An 11,820-nucleotide genomic window follows, 5' to 3' on the forward strand; every position below is an offset into this window, starting at 1 on the left:
GTGTGTTATGCTTCTTGAATTGTGGTATCTATGTCGATAATGAATATGAAATGTGCTGTTTATACTTGTTTACTCAAAATTATATACAGGTCAGGCAGACACTCCAGAGGAGAACGTCAAAGGTTACAATCTGAGGATTGATCCGCCACGTCGGAGTGCCAATCGCTTCACTCCTTCTGTCTTCAAAAAAGCGGCCAAGAAGTGCAAGAACTTTGTGAAGGATGTAAAGTGGGCGATGAGAAAGTAGTTGTGGAGTTATGTTTAGGGTGATTTGTATGTGTTGGACTTTGTATTAAGTAATTTGTATGTGTTGGATTGTTATTTAGTTGGACTATGGCAAGTTTATATTGTATGTTTATAATCATGATGTTGTAAGGAACTTTTTGATGTATTAAGCATCTGTGGTGTGTAATAATGTCTCATAACATCTTAATATGTTCAGACAGATATTGATGTATCAATGTATCAAGCATCAACTTATATAATGCTACAGATATTTGATAATACTAGATTGTCATAATTTATGAGGTTACATATAGCATATCATGTTATAATGTATGAGGTTACATATAGCAGGTCATGAATTTGCCTTTACTCAGATGGATCATTCAGGTTATATTATACAATACCATCTTAAACCCTATGAACCTAGGGGGCATCTCTGTTGGTATTTGAACCAGCTGCCTGACGGCATCTGCTACGACTATGTCCCTCAGCTCCACATAGCGTACATCGTCTTGGACGACGTAACATCCTCGTGTCCATCTCATTCAGAAAGCGCGTCATCCTGGGGCGACCTTTGGTGACCCGTCTCAGGTACGGGTTTGGTATGAACCGAGGTCCATTATAAGCTGGCCATGTGGTAGGATTGCCTAGAGGACGAAACTTTGCTCGGTACACCCGCCGCACTTGGTCCATCTTGTACACATCATGCACATATAGTTGCCAATCGAGTCGCTGGTTGGCACAGCATGCGAACACATGTCTGCAGGGGATCCTGTCCACCTGGAACTCACCACAGTCACATCGCATGCCACGTAGATCAACTGCAAACTCCAGCCCACTCGGCATCTCACGTACCTCAAACACCTCATTTTGGCGGTCAAAGCAACTAACCTGGATGTTACCTGATGCTTGTTGGTTTGCATGCAACTTCGAGGTCACGACTTCAGAAAACATATGGCCAGCATTGATACGGCCTTCTGCCTCCGCTCTTTTACGGGAGAACAACTCGTTTAGTCTGTAGAATGTTGCCTTCACAAGAGCAGTAATCGGGAGATTCCGTGCACCCTTCAAAACTGAATTGATGCACTCCACTAGATTCGTCGTCATGTGACCCCATCTGTACCCACCATCGAAGGCCAATGCGTACTGTTCGCGAGGAATTCGGTTTAACCAGTTTGTGTACGCTTCGCCACGTTCCCGTAACCGCTGATAACGCACTTCGTACTCCCGGACCGTCCTTGAATATCCTGGTATATCACAACATATAGAGATAAAAGTAATGGAGGTCAATAGATATATGTAAGGAAGAATTTGTTAATTATTTGCTTAAATTGAATAAATTATTACCGATGTTGACGACCAACTTTTGGAGGTACGGGGCCTTGAACTTTCTCAAAAAATTCGACTCTATATGCCTGATGCAAAACATATGAAAAGCTCTAGGAGGTGACCAAGCTCCGTTACTGCGTTCCACAGCTGCATTGATGGACTCGTGCCGGTCCGATATTAGACCGACACCATCCCGAGTTACAACATGTTGACGCAGATTACTAAGGAAAAAATGCCAAGCATCAGAAGTCTCTCCCTCAACAATAGCAAACGCAATCGGGACGATATTGTTGTTGCCATCCTGTGAAACTGCCACAAACAAACAACCCTTATACTTTCCGTACAAGTGAGTCCCATCCACCTGGACAATCGGCTTACAATGTCTGAATGCCCTAATACAAGGGTAATAACTCCAAAATACACGATGCAGAACCCGAATATCACCCACCAACTCATCGCCTTGATATGCAGGCATAGTCTCAAAATGAACGACAGCCGATGGCTCCTTGTGACACATGGCCTCCATCCATATAGGCAACGCTTCATAGGAGGCTTCCCAACCACCAAATATTTTTTCTATTGCCCTTTGCTTAGCCAACCATGCTTTCCGGTAACTCACCGTGTAGTTGAACTTCGATTGCACTTCTGCTATAACTGATTTTACCTTTATGGAGGGGTCAGCCTCAACCAGTGGCTTTATTGCTTCTGCAATTGTGATAGAATCCAGCTTTGAATGGTTTTGTGAAATGGTGGCTCTGGTACAGGTGTGGCTACCATTATACCTCCTTATAACCCAACAGTACTTCCTGCTGATCAAGCTAACCCTGATAACCCAATCACACCCTGACCCATACTGTGTACACTTTGCATAAAATGTCAACGGCTCAGACTCATACACCCGGTAGTCTACGCTTCGTCGTATCGTATACTCTTTTGCCGCCTTAATAACAGCTTCTCTGGAACTGAACTCCATACCGATGGCAAATTCACCATCTGCGACAATAGGAACTTCTGCTGCGACAACCACGATTGGAAAAAATTTCATTAATCCACAGGTATTTGAAAACCGATTCTAAAGGTAAATCAAATTTCACTACAACTAGTACGCTATAAGTCCACATATTACTACATGTTATTATGTCACTCTAAACAAAATATGAACATCGGCAGCAAAGGTAAAAATTAGACCGGGCCCGGTTTGACCACTAAACCAAACAAACCGGACCGGTAAACCACACAAACCGGACCGGTCCGGTCCGGTTCACAAACTTTAAACCGTAGAATGTTTCAAAGCTGCTCAAATAATAATGTCCACAATGTCACGCATTTTAAGGCATGTAACCACATCATAGAGAATTTAATTATTATTTAAATTACTCATAACTAAATTAACGCATGAATAATTATTAATGGTAAAAATAAGGTATATTATTACTAACTCAATCCATGACAACCTAAAAACACTAATACCACGATTACATTACCTGCAGTCACATATTCCGGAAATTCCAGAGCATGCATGGCTTCCAAGTCCAACGCTCGCATGAATGATGGCTCCTCAAACGGCACTTCGTTTGCGAGTGCATTTGCCACTTCTGTCACATCTGGGGCTATGGTTCCGGCGCCTTGATCTTCATCTCCATCTGGACCAACAAATTCGTAGTTGCTTTCGAACTCTTCTTCACTGTCACTATTATACTCTTCCCGCAGAATATTCCGGTCAGCCTCAGATTGTTCAAACTCAACATACAACTCGAGGAACGATATCTGAGACCGGTTTCCAATATACATTGAAAACATATCCTGCATACTCGCTTCGTCCGTCACATATTTGGTTTGATACTGGATGAACCCACCAAACACCGGTACGGGATATCTGTATAGAATACAGGATATCTTTCTTGCCCTCTCAGAATTAATCTTTTCACAGATTACACCTTTGAGTTCTTCAAATGAGATAATAAATGGAATAACAACATCTAATGGATTTTCACAAATAAATTTCACTCCTTCACTCGTTTGTAACAAAATCTGACCAAAATAATGTATTTTTAGTAATACTCTATCACTCATTTTTTTCACTCAACAAAAAATAAGCATAAGCTTAGTCTTGACAACTAAATCTTCGCGAGCAAAACTGAAAAAAACCAGAGACAAGAAGAGAAGAAGAAGCGGTTCAACAAGGAGGCAGACGGCACTAAGCTCCCACAAGTTCACTTCACTCTTTTATATAAGCAACCTTCATGAACTCGCACCCTTCGACTAGGTTAAACTGAACGCATGTTTTAAAAAAAAAAAATGGGAAGCGAACTCGGACCCTCCGTGTTCCTAAAACTATTCCAGAAAACGTAGGGTTCGATTACGGTTGTTGCTCGATGCAACTCTTCTACTATGAACTCGGACCATACGAAAGCAATGAAATTACCTCCTAAGGAAAGCGTAGGGTCCGATTTCAACCTTACAATATTTTTCCCTTTCAACATTAATCGGACCGTGCGATTAGTGACCCAAATTTAAAACACATGAAACACGCACGGTCCGAGTTCCTCAACATGGCACTGACAAAAGAACTGTCCCACATTTTTGTCTAGTTCCCCACAGATCCATATCCAGGCATAGCTCACACATTGGCTCCATTTCCATAAAATTGAGCCGCAAAAGCTAACTAAGTATTCAGAAATAACTAAAAATTAAAGTTGTAATTTATAAGAGATCGTATGAGCTAAAAATTGAATTTGGTGATTTGGGTAAAAAATTAGTTAAATATTATTACATAATTGTACAATTAAAAGACGATGACGGAAGGCGCTGTACTGGCGAAAGAAAGGCGAGACAGCGGCGGTTAGGTGCAAGGAAGAAGATGAAAGCTGGGTGTTCTGATTTCTGGAGATGATGAACGAAGAAGATGACGAAATTTACTACTTTAAGATTCAGCTTTTTCTCCCATTGTTTTTTTTCCTCAGATCCTAAACATTGAAGCTGATTCTATTTCATTAAACCCCTCTTCCTTTCTCCAAAAACTTAGGTTGATAGATGAGAAACATGAATAATAGGAGAAGCAGAGAAATAAACCCCAATTCATAAGTGAATTAAACAGTGAACATGATTTCATAAACATAACAATAGGAAATAAAATTGAGGGGGGAGAGAGTGTAACTAAGCCTGTTGCTGAGACTCCAAGGGGATTCCAATGTCGGAGTTATTGGCGGAGTCCTTCTTGGGAACAGAAACGGCAACGAAAGCCTTGGTCTTACTGATGGGCCTGCTCTTGAGAAGCTGAACCATGTCACCAACCTTGAACTGGTTATCAGGGTCGTGGGCCTGGTACTTCTTCTTCTTCCTCACGCGCCTCTTATACTTCGGGTGAGGGGCCAGACGAACAACCTCCACCGCCACCGTCTTGTCGTTAGTGGCGCACACCACCTTCCCCTGCATCGACTTCATCGCTCTTATGGTAGGCATGGAACACGGTGCTGATGGTGCTGGGAATGTAGTGGCGGTTGGGGCAGAGCAGAGGGTTCTGCCGCCATGGAGGAATGGGGTGGAGAACTTGGGGATTGACGGCAGTTGGAGAAGCCACATTCTTGTCTGAGACACAAAGGGGATAAGGATTCTGCTCTCTTCACTTTATCTTCTTTGCTGTGTGACCATGCTGCACCTTCTTTTTCCTATTCCATCATAAGTCCATCCTTTTTTTTCATAGAATTAATTTTCTTTCGTATTAATGGTTTATCTTTTTCCTATTGTACTTTTTAAAATTTTTTTTTATCATTATTTTGTATTCTTATTTCTTAACATGAAAACTTTTCTTTTAAAATATATTGAATACTTGTCAAATTGAGTGGTATTCATTTCAATTGGAAAGAGATAAATTATTGTGAATCAAACACTTAAGAAGAATAGGGTTTGGTATGATTCGTCCCAAGACCAAACAGGATTTTACAGATCATGGGGTTGATGATGGCAGGGATAGGAACGTTGATTTTCTGGCTAAGGAGCTATGAATAAGGATGAAGTTGTTAACAGTGATAGTGAGGCTGAAGAGGAGGAGGATGGTGATGATATTGGGAAGAACAGCAAGCCTGATGCTAAGAAGAAGGGCTGGTTTTCCTCTATGTTGCAGAGGTAAGATTGCTCAACTATTGATAAATGTGAGAATATAAGATTACCTGACAGGATGTTTAATTATGGCTATCACAGTACAAATATATTTGGGAAGACAAGTATTGATGTTGATCGTATAGCAGCTGGATTACCATGTGGTAGTGAAGGGTTTCTATTAATGTATGCTCGGTGGAAAAAACTTGAAAGAGACTTGTACAATGAACGGAAGGAGGAAGTACTTAGAATTTTTTTGGTTTAATGTTTTCTGTACTTTTTTTTTCTATATATTTAGAAATGCAAAATCTTTTTGCAAGTACCGTTAATAGTACATTTGACTGGTTTAATTACATGCATTCAATGATAATGACTAAAGGCAGCCAGATGCTTCAAAAGATAAAGTTACTTGTGGAGTGAAAATCATTTCCTACCTCTGTAATGTGATATGGATGCTGTTTTTATCTTTCCTTAATCTATAGGTGGAATTGTTCCTGTTAACCCATCTCATCCAATCCAATTTTTGTCTCTTAATATGATAGTAATATTGTTTGCTTTATATGTTAAACAGACAAAAACATGCTTCAGGTTTTAAGAATATATAAATTCCTTTAGTCTAATTAAAACGCTTTTAAATGCTATTATTCGTTTCGATTTAGCATTTTCCAGTGATGATTTCATCCTAAAAACTATCATGAATTTTGTATGCATTACGTGTACGGTGTATTGGTCTCTTCTATGTACTTGTAGTTTATTGGCTAAAAAGTGTTGTCTCCCTAGTTGAACTGTTTTGCCTTATGTTGAATGTTGTATACTAATGGCCTGTTAATTGCACAGGCACTTTGACATCACCCAAATTCCTGATGTCTATGATTCATGCAAGTAAGTTATCTTATCTTATGTTTGTATTATAACTCGATTGATCTTTTCAATCGCTACATATCTTTTATGCAGAAAATAATTATGGAGTTTTTGTTTTGTTTTGTTTCTTTTCTTTTTATGGTAACAATTATGGAGATCTTGTTAAAGATCATGAAATGCAGAGTCTTTCCTCTCCTGATGGCTCTAAAAATGTTATATCTGTAATTTAATTTTCTGTTTTCATTCACCCCTTCACCTTAACTATTTTCTATAATATAAAGGGTTCTCATTGGCCATAATATTATTTTCAATGTGATGGTTACCATAAACCGTAGGCTTCCTTAATTTTTTTTTTCCTGTTCTCTTTGTTCCTCTCTGTCACTTTCCTTCTTCCAATCCCAACTGTTCTCTTTTTCATGTCTGATCTGTTCTAGTGATCGTCCATCCAGTTTTATGTTTGTGTCTCAAGTTTGTGTGTGTATATTTTGATCTCTGAGTTGTGATTAGACTGCAACCTTTAGAAGACCCTCCTACAGTTTGTTGAGGCTGATTTAATTGTTGACTGTTAATTTATCATTGGACAAGCAATTCCAACCCTATTTCATAAGTGTGCACATCAAATATGCATAGGAGTCAAATATGAATTTAAAATAAAAAATTGGCAATATCATAAATTATGTAGCTTCATTTATTCTCCAAGTTAATGCTGACTTCCACATTGCAGATATGATATATTGCACAATGCGCATCTTAATCTAGAGGGACTGGACGAGCTATTTAGAGTTGCTCAGGTATGCAGTATAATGTTTGGGTAACCTCTGCTCATGTTTACGTATCACTGGTTTTTGTATAAATTGCATGCTGGTAGCGTCGCTGATAGTCTTACATGTAAAAGGCAGCATAGTGCATGACTTTCACTCAGCAAAAATTTTTCATAGAACAGAGAACAGTGTTTGCCTTCTTTAATCTTGGGAGAAACTTTATATGTTGAAAAACTTAAGAGTCAAGTATTCCCCTGCAGAAATAAAGCCCTTACATTTTATATTGCTCCGTTGTTCATATGTTAATCAACTTTGAACTCGGTCTGTTAACTTTCCTGATCGCTCTGACATCTTATTTGCAGGCACTTGCTGATGGTGTAATTCCCAATGAATATGGAATTAATCCAAAGCAGAAGCTGAAGATCGGTTCAGAGGTAAATTCCTGCTTTAAGGAATCTTGCAAATTTCTTTTCATGTTAAATATATGTGAACATTTTCCCTGCCGTGCCTATACCAAAGTTTTGCATTCAGTTATTTAACATTCTATTCTTAAACAGTGATAGATGATTTGACCGACTATAATAAAACATGAGATTTACAGATGCCAAGAATAATTCATCGTCTGTTGATAGTTCATGACCGACATATATAAACATGCAGTAACGGAGACAATGATACATCGGCGATGAAAACTGGGAAGGAAGATCGAGAGGCTAAGTCAAAACATCATAAGAATGGTGAAATGGCCAGAAAATCAAGCTCTTTCAGTGATATCAATGGATCAAGACGATGATGATGATAAGGAGACCAAATATCGTTTAGATCCAAAGTAAGTATCTGGTCTTCATTTGATTTGGTAAATTTTTAAGTTGTATTCTAATAATCTTTTATTTTCCATTAGGTATGAAAATGTGAAGACTCCTGAATGCCATGTGCAAACACGCCTATACTTCACATCTGTGAGTATCAAATCTCATTTTCCAATCTGGTTGATATAACCAAAAAAGTCCTTTGGAGTGGTTAATTGTATTGTATCTACACAGACCTCATACGTGAAAACAAATTTAACTAGTCAACTTGTATTGAACACTAAAGTATAAATAAGATGCATTAAACAGAAACTTAAAAAAAAAAGGTTGTTGAGATTTGTTTCTCTTAATGATTTCCACCTCCCCCTTTTTTTGACAGGAATCACATCCATTCTCTCATGAATGTTCTTCGATATTGTAATTTGGATGAATCTCTTCAAGAAGAAGAGAGCCTTGTTTGTCATAATGCTCTCGACCGCCTATATAAAACAAAGGAGCTGGACTACATGAGTTACATTGTGCTGAGAATGTTTGAGAACACACAGGTCAGTTATTTTTGCCATTTCCCAATCAACATCTTTAGCGTGTTATAGGGTTCCCAAGTGTTCTACATCATATGGGTTTCTTTATTCTTTTTTCTATTTGTTCAAAAAGTTGGTCTTGGAGAAAACCCTGTCTGCCTAAATAAGAAAGTAGTTGATCCACTTTTGACTTTTATATGCAGGTCGATCTAGAAGATCCAAAAAGGTTCCGCATAGAGCTGACCTTCAGCCGAGGTGCTGATTTATCGCCGTTGGAGGTAATGATATTCAGTTTATATAGTTTTCCATTAGAAATCCAAAGTGGGGTTCTAGTTCTATTCACTTTGCATTTCTTGGTATGAAATTGAAATTCAGCTCAATATCCATTAGGCTTCAGAATATTGTAGTGTTACATTAGCTTGAACCTTCTACGAAGTCTGCTGTTTAATATTTTCTTCAATCAAGTAAAATACCAAATATAATTTTGCTTTTTGACTTGCTGCCAGTAACATGTAGGAATTTGCAATTAATTCACTTGTTGGATTAGATTTATTCATATTATAAGGTCTATTAACAACTTTTCATGAGGAATACCATTGAATATGCTGCTGATTTTGAACGTTGAATTTCTTTTCCTCTTGCTAATTTGTGTCATGCTACATGCATGGTCAGCAGAAGAACGATAGTGAGGCTGCTTCGTTGCACCAGGAGCACACACTGCCTATTATGGGTCCTGAAAGGCTGCTATGCCGCCTGCAGAAGACTTTCCTCCGCCGACAACACCTGCCAGATTCTCTGGCTATTTCTCGAAAGGTGTGCTCGAGCGTCTGGTAAATCTTTGGCCTTTCCATAAGCATGCCAATACTAATGGGAAATGGTTAATCCAGACTTCCGTTCCTACAAGTTAGGGTCTTCCTGACTTGTGTTTCTTGTAAATATAAAACTTCTGGAAAAAACGAAGCAAGCTTTGCCTTGCCTGGAAAAAAATTTTGGAGCATATCACATCCCTTTAACGAATGTTGGTAGAAAGCACGCATCGTGCCAAGGTTCTATTACGAAAAACTTGTTGTAGCTTCACACAGAACGAACATGCGAATCGAGGAGTAACCGATAATTCAGCCATGAACACTTTCATCAAACTTTAATATTTTTTTTTTATGGTTGCATTTAATATACTAACTAGATTTAAATCCGTATGATACGCAAAAAATCACAAATATAAATGAGAATATTTTTATATTAAAGAAGTGATTTAAAATTAGAGTTTAATTTTGATGCACTAATATAAAACGTTTTACACAATCATACAATCACATTCATTCTTTTAGATAACTATTTACACGATTAATATGAAAGGTAGTTATTTTTACTGATATGGTGTTATGCAATTGGATACACGTGTAAAACTACTTTACACTGACAGTATATCAAAATTAAATTATTAAAATTATTTCATAAGACTTTTTTGATAAAATTCTTTAGTTTAATTATAAAAATATTAGTGAATACTATTGTGATAAGAATGAGTATGTGGATGCCATTTATTATGATCGACTCATATTCTTAAGGATGAATGCATTAAAGAAATTTAAAAATGTAAATTTTCCTTCGCCTATAAATAGAGAAGCAATTGAGGAACAATTACACACAGCAACAAAACATTCTTCTTTCTTTCTTTTAATATAATACTTTTCTTATATACTGCCAATACTTCTCTCTCTTTTACGTTATAGATATATATAAACTATTTCTATTATATTGAGATTATTATATTGGTGAATACTAATACTAGAGTATTCTATTTATACTTCTTTATTTTACAACATGTTATCAGCAATTTTAGGAAGACTCCAAGTAACAAATTTTCATTATGTCGAAACTCTCTCATCTTGAATTTAATGCTCTTGATATTTCTGGAAACAACTATTTATCATGGATACTAAATGCTAAAATCAATCTTGATTCAATGGATTTTGGAGATACCATTAAAGCTGAAAATAATGTATTCCAGAAGGATAAAGCCAAGGCCATGATTTTCCTTCGTCATCATCTTGACGAAAGATTAAAAAATGAATATCTCACATTTGGAAAGACCTTGAAAAAAGGTATAATCATCAAAAGACGGTGATACTTCCTCAAGCCCGATATGAATAGACGCACTTGCGTCTAAAGGATTTTAAATCCATAAATGAATATAATTCAGCAATATTTTGAATCACCTCACGAATGAAATTATGTGGGAAAAAAATATTTGATAATGATATGTTAGAGAAAACTTTCTCGACCTGCTGTGCCTCGAATGTGCTCTTGCAGCAGCAGTATCGAGAAAAAAGATTTAAAAAGTATTCTGAGTTAATTTCTTGCCTTCTTGTTGCTGAATGCAACAATGAATTACTTTTAAGGAATCATGAAACACGACCAGCTGGCGCCGCCCCATTTCCTGAAGTAAATGCAGCAAATCATTATCCCAGAAGAGGTAAATGGTAAGATTTTGGTAACAAAAAAATGAAAGGAAGAAGAATTATATTCACAAGAAAGGATTTCACCAGAAGTGGGATAAAGAAAGAAACAATGGGCAAAATAAATCAATTGAGGATAAATGTTCCGTTGTAGTGGAAAGGGTCATTGGTCGCGTACCTGTCGTACACCAAGGCACCTAGTCGATCTTTATCAAGCATCTTTGAAAAATGACGACAAAGAAAAGGAAACAAATTTCGTTTCAAATGATGATGTTGAGAATTCCACCACTCATTAGGATCTATCTGATTTCTTAGAGAATCCTAAAGGAAATATTGGCCATTTGATCAATGATGGAATAGTTTAATATGTGTGTTTGTTAAGTATTTATGTGAATAAATAATGTAAGAAATTTCTTATTAAGTTTTATGCATTTGAATTTCAAAATTACTGAATGTGCTAATAATAATAAAATTTTTAGTATATACTATACATTTTAGAAAAATATTTTTAATAAGGAAAATAATTTTACTACATAAATATTTCTACTCATTTTATTATTATTTGTTTTTGAAGAAAATGGCAAGGGCATATAGTGAAGATTTTTGCCTTGCGGATAGTGCAAGTTCGCACACTATTCTTAAAAGTAATATATATTTTACATATCTTGTGCCAAAAGAAGAATATGTTAATACTATTATTGGTTCAGGCAATGTGATAGAAGGCTCCGGAAGAACTATAATTTTATTTCCTGGAGGA

The 11,820-nt window shown here is 37.0% G+C and overlaps 2 protein-coding genes and 1 pseudogene across 3 annotated transcripts; 1 reads left to right on the forward strand and 2 right to left on the reverse strand.

Moving 5' to 3' along the window:
* Positions 1 to 477: 477 nt before the first annotated feature.
* On the reverse strand, positions 478 to 5,151 carry LOC107637255 (uncharacterized). Its single transcript, XM_088483727.1, has 3 exons — positions 3,039 to 5,151; positions 1,573 to 2,565; positions 478 to 1,472 (listed from the first exon to the last, which is right to left on the reverse strand). The coding sequence occupies exons 1-3, from the start codon at positions 3,625 to 3,627 to the stop codon at positions 649 to 651; spliced, it is 2,406 nt and encodes an 801-aa protein (XP_088339853.1). The 5' UTR covers positions 3,628 to 5,151; the 3' UTR covers positions 478 to 648.
* RPS17 (ribosomal protein S17) lies at positions 4,581 to 5,136 on the reverse strand. Its single transcript, XM_016338727.3, has one exon. The coding sequence runs from the start codon at positions 5,134 to 5,136 to the stop codon at positions 4,711 to 4,713; it is 426 nt and encodes a 141-aa protein (XP_016194213.1). The 3' UTR covers positions 4,581 to 4,710.
* A 387-nt stretch (positions 5,152 to 5,538) lies between the features above and the next one.
* LOC107635288 (inositol hexakisphosphate and diphosphoinositol-pentakisphosphate kinase VIP2-like) lies at positions 5,539 to 9,762 on the forward strand (annotated as a pseudogene). The gene is made up of 9 exons (XR_015881040.1): positions 5,539 to 5,679; positions 6,490 to 6,534; positions 7,238 to 7,304; positions 7,637 to 7,708; positions 7,979 to 8,103; positions 8,176 to 8,262; positions 8,463 to 8,628; positions 8,808 to 8,882; positions 9,280 to 9,762. The product of XR_015881040.1 is annotated as an inositol hexakisphosphate and diphosphoinositol-pentakisphosphate kinase VIP2-like (transcript).
* Positions 9,763 to 11,820: the final 2,058 nt, after the last annotated feature.

The sequence above is a fragment of the Arachis ipaensis genome, chromosome B4 (genome assembly GCF_059453495.1).
Source record: "Arachis ipaensis isolate K30076 ecotype BB chromosome B4, ASM5945349v1, whole genome shotgun sequence".
Taxonomy (NCBI): Eukaryota; Viridiplantae; Streptophyta; class Magnoliopsida; order Fabales; family Fabaceae; genus Arachis; species Arachis ipaensis.